The sequence below is a fragment of the Montipora capricornis genome, chromosome 13 (assembly GCF_036669925.1).
Source record: "Montipora capricornis isolate CH-2021 chromosome 13, ASM3666992v2, whole genome shotgun sequence".
Taxonomy (NCBI): Eukaryota; Metazoa; Cnidaria; class Anthozoa; order Scleractinia; family Acroporidae; genus Montipora; species Montipora capricornis.
Window position 1 is genome coordinate 24577374 of NC_090895.1, and position 5000 is coordinate 24582373.

Here is a 5000-nt window from a genome sequence, read left to right on the forward strand (position 1 = left end):
TGGTCAGAATGAGTCTTGAACCCAGGAACTCTGGATCTCGAGGCAAGCGTCCTAACCACTGGGCCGCACTGCTTCCATTGAAGTGTGCAGCTACAATAGGTACAGTCTTTTTAGTTGGAGAGAAGTGCAGTGCAGTGGTTAGGGTGGTTGCATTAAGATCCAAACATCCCATCAAGACCCTTTCTGGCCACTCAATGAATTTGATCCTGGGTAGTCCCTGCTTCAACTTCTGGGCTGCACTTGTAAAGAAGCAACTGGTTTGCCTCTGGCCAGTTGGGTTTCTAGAAAGTCGTTGTCCTCCTCTGTTGTTTCATTGATTCTTAAAAACGTCAAGGTTCTGATCTGATGTCATCGGTAAGGGTAAATAAAGTTTAACGTTATTTTTTAGTTTAGCGTAAATGAGACCTTCCCAGGGGGTTTGGGGAACAAGGAAACATGGCTAATCTGAACTGGAGAACAGGGAAGCAATGACAAAATATCTTAAGGAACAAGAGATCATAAACAATTTTAGGGATCAAAAAGCTGGGAACAAGTTTGAAAGTGATATGGGGAACAAGGGAACACAAGCAAATTTTTAAAGGGAACGTAGGAATAAGGAGCCCCACCCCCTCCCCCTTCCCCCTTCCTAGGGTGGTCTCGCAACAGCAGCTGTTTATCAGCCTTTGGGGGACACTTTGAGACGTTAATGTTCCAGGGCTGTCAACTCTCCCGGATATCATACGTCGGAGTCAAGGAGTATTTTCACGTAAAAGAAGTAATGTGACGTCACTAGAAATAGCCTCACAAGCGTTGTGACGTCATCGATCATCCCATTACCGTCAATTTTCAATATTTGAAGACTTTAGGGGTTGACAGCCCCGTGGTCTTTATTCCGAGACACGAGTGATGTTGAAGTTCACTTCAGAGTGATGTTGAAGTTCAAATCAGATTGATGCGTGTGATCTGTTCCCTTTTATCTCAAAAAATAAAAACAAAGGACAACCACAGCAACGCGAAAATGGTAGTTCATCAACTGGTGCGTTAGTGGGAGGTGTCAATGGAGGAGTAGTGTTTGTTGCTTTAGTCATTGTCTTGGTCTTTATTTTGCGGCGTCAAAAAAGAAAAAGCTGGAAGACTCCTCAAAAACAACTTCCAGAAGTCGTATATGCTGTTGTGGTATGTATAATATATATGTGTTTACCCAGATATTTTCTAAGCAAAAGGGTGATCATTCATAAAAGACAGGAGGAACAAGAGTCTCTAACCACACACCCATCTACGCCAAAAGGAAAGGATTTTAAAGTCCCAAAATAATCAAAGAGTTTATTTGCAGTAAGATAATGGTTTGACACTGACTAGTTTTTTTTGTTTCGTGCAAGACGTTTCGGCTGGTGCTTAAGCCTTCATCAGTTGCAATATAACGGTAGCACACGTGAGTCAAATAACAGCACGTCGAGCGCGCGCTGATGAAAATCCGCGTGCAGTTTCTTGATTTCTTGATTCTTGATTCCAGACTGCGGATCCTTTATTGAGTACCAGGCTTCCAAGAAAAGTCGCTCGTGTCAGAGTTGTTGGACAAGAGGATAACTACCACGAGTGACTTTTCTTGGAATCCTGGTACTCAATAAAGGACCCGTAGTCTGGAAATGACCAGATCGCCATCCCAGAGGTCTACAAGTCTCTGGCATGCGCAGAAGTCTCGCGCTACGTTTTCAAGAAACTGCACGCGGATTTTCATCAACGCGCGTTCGACGTGCTGTTATTTGACTCACGTGTTCTACCGTTATATTGCAACTGATGAGCGCTTAAGCACCAGCCGAAACGTCTTGCACGAAACATCTAAAAAACTAGTCAGTGTCAAATCATTATCTTACTATGTCAGCTCCTGACTACCACTACTCTATTTTTAAGTTTATTTGCAGCCTTCAGAGACCTCTGATACATTTATTGCATAATTTCTAACTTTCATAGAGCGAGTTTCAATCGAGTGTCGTAAAACCAAAACCAAAGTAATGACTTTGGCCAATCAAAATGGACGGAAACAATCCAGTAAGCCAATTAAAACTCGAAGTAATTGCACGTAGCTGACACAAAGCGCGAGAAAATGTGCACGCGCGAGCCACGATTGGTTTTGATTTCACTTCTGATTGGTTAAAAGAGAACTGAGTGAAGTAATGCAAAACACAAGCAATTCGCTAATTACTTTCGACATTCAATTGAAAACCGCTCTAAGTGTTAAAAGACTCGGCTGATTCTTCAGTAGACTCCAGTTATTTCATGACCCCACGAGGGTCTTACCGTGTTTGTACCGAAGCATTGGTTGTGTGTCGGTCGACAAGTCGGTAACGTGTTGGTGATGTGTCCGGCGACCAACACGTTCACCGACGCGTTGTTTGGATAGGATTCGTTACCGTTCCTCACTCAGACATTTTGTTTTAAAATGTATAAGTATGTATTTACAGCTATGAGCACTGCATCTTCCATATCAGGGAGACAGCTTAGTGAAGTTGTCATGTTGCCGGAGTTGAAAGGCCCATTTACACTACAGAAAAAACTGGGTCCGGCTCGTTTCAAACGTCGAATGTTACATTTGCCGAATCTAATGCAAATGAGAAAAATTTATTGTTTTCGCTCATTGCATTACAGTCGGCACATGTAAAGTTCGACGTTTGAAACGGCCCTAACACTTGTTAAGGTCTGCTTTTCCTAATCTGAAATTTTAGCAATTCGCTTATTACTTTCGACACTCAATTGAAAACTGCTCTCAAAAGACTATTATCACTATCATTAGAGCAGTTTTCAATTCAAAGTCGAAAGTAATTAGCAAATTACATTACTTCACTCAGTGATTGGTTCAAAGTTCTCGCGCCACTTTTTCAACCAATCAGAAGTGAAACCAAAACCAACCGTGTCTCGCGCGTGCGCATTTTCCCGCGCTTTGTGTCGGCTACGTGTAATTACTTCGATTTTTGATTGGTTTAGCGGATCGCCATATATCTTTGCCGTGTAAACTATCCGTTCCGTGCATGGGTTTGGGGCCATAGGCGGCTATGGAACACGGCCTTTAGGTCAGTTTTGCCATGAGCCAAACCAAATTGTTGGCTGTGTAAACGGTAAAAAAAAAGTAGTCCGAACCACTTTTTAATTCGCCCGGACTTATTTTGTTTTGGTAGTGTAAATGGCCCTGAAGTGTCCAGTTTTTCAACCAGCTAAAGTTCTTCTGAGTAATGCCCGGTTCAACTTATTTTCTTCTCTTGTAAACAGCCAACTGGTCTGTCATTCCTTAGAGTTATTCTATCATTTGTTCAAGGACAATAAACAAACTGCGGTGATAAATATATTATAACATATTATGTTTAGCACCGTAGTTTGTTATTGTTTTTGATCAAGTTAAAATAGCCGAAAAACAAGAGTAGCTATCATTTGTTTCCATCATTTTGTTTCCTTTGGGGAGGGGTCTCTTAGGTGTATTGTTATCATTGGCATTACCAAATAATGTATAATTTCCAAATAAGTCGGAAATGGGAAATGTCATTGTATTTTTCGATGGTAGCTTTATTGAGGTACTTTATGCACAAGCCTTTTGAGTGATAAGCGGCATTTGGAAGAAAGGCTTCTCTTCATTTACACTGCTTTAATTTACGTCACCACATTGTAGTTCTGAACAGCTGTACTCTTCTACAATATCGTACAGTGCTGGATACTTAGCAGCCTGAAAGGCAAGAAGCCCACGAAATGTAACTCCCATTTTTTTGCTAACTCACTGTTGTGGCCAATAGGCCATTTCCGAGTTTATGTCTGCCTCCTCTTCAAAGCGAGGCTAAGTGCAAAGTTTTTGTTATGAAAATTAGTTTTCATTCTTATGTAATGTAGAGCAAATTACCATCACAAAACCTTCGCACATAGACTTGCTTTCAAGAGGAGGCAGACATGAACTCGGAAATGGCCTATTCAAATCTCTCGGATTTAAGGTTCTTTGTGTGTTTCATTTGCATGACAATGTAGCATTCACATTTAAATGATATGGAAATACTTGGAACAAAACGTTTTTATTTCCAAAGGATTTGAATTGGGTACAACATTGAGTTACCCGAGTCGGTCTATTTCAGAGACGACTTTCTCGACATTTGAGAGCAATCACTTCACAAGAATTCCTAATGTTCACTTTCGGAAAACGTTTCATAAGAATTCGTAATGTTCACGTAAGCTTACCGTTTGTTGTTCATGAATGCCTTTGTTTAAGTTCCCTAATGTCTCGTTTTCCTCCTGGTAGGATCAGGAAAACGAAATTTATGCCACCACAGATGCCACAGACGCCAACGTAGATACCACAGTAAACCCACAGGAGATATCTCACATCTACTCCTATGCCTCCATTAAACTTGATGCAGCTGCTGCCATGGCAACGGGACAACTCGAATACGCCTCCGTTCAGAAGCCGAAGCAGTGGGAATTACCGAAGAGCAATGTTCGTTTGGACAAGAAGCTGGGTTCAGGTCATTTTGGCCAAGTGATGAAAGGGTTTTTGAAGACCAAACAAGGGACTCGAGTTGTTGCCGTTAAGATGCTTAAAGGTGCGTGTGTGGAACAAATTCGGTTACAGCTCAGTTAAATTGTCTGGCCGTCTCGCTCCCCAGTCGTTTTGTTCTAAGGTTGTGTCGCTTTGCTCCTCGTCAAAATCAGTGCAAATCGGTCGCTTCACCAGCAAGTTGACTCACCCACTCCTTCTAAGTATGTTCGCCCACACATTAAGTTAACTCGCCTTGACTTCGACCGACTGGGCGAGTTAACTTAATTGTGGGCGAAGCGACCGACATTGAAGTCAGTTCGTATCAGGACAAAAAAAATCTTTTCGGAGAATAAAGTTGCTCCCTAAGTCAAGCAGCTGCAACAGATCGGAAAATGTGTCTTAAGTTGTCCCTTTTCTCTATTGACTATTGCCTAGGACAAAACGACTCTGACTGGAAGCGAAACGACTGCAAAGCAGCGAAAGGACTCTAACGTGATCCTAACGTTTCGGA

The 5000-nt window shown here is 42.0% G+C and overlaps 1 protein-coding gene across 4 annotated transcripts in view; it reads left to right on the forward strand.

Annotated features, from left to right (window-relative positions):
- Positions 1–5000, forward strand: part of LOC138030227 (fibroblast growth factor receptor 2-like) — a 31566-nt gene that overhangs the window by 15429 nt on the left and 11137 nt on the right. For all 4 annotated transcript variants that reach the window (XM_068878115.1, XM_068878113.1, XM_068878114.1 and 1 more), the window contains 2 exons: positions 977–1155; positions 4253–4553. In XM_068878115.1, coding sequence (XP_068734216.1) covers positions 977–1155; positions 4253–4553 — 480 coding nt within the window. The remainder of the gene's footprint in view (positions 1–976; positions 1156–4252; positions 4554–5000) is intronic.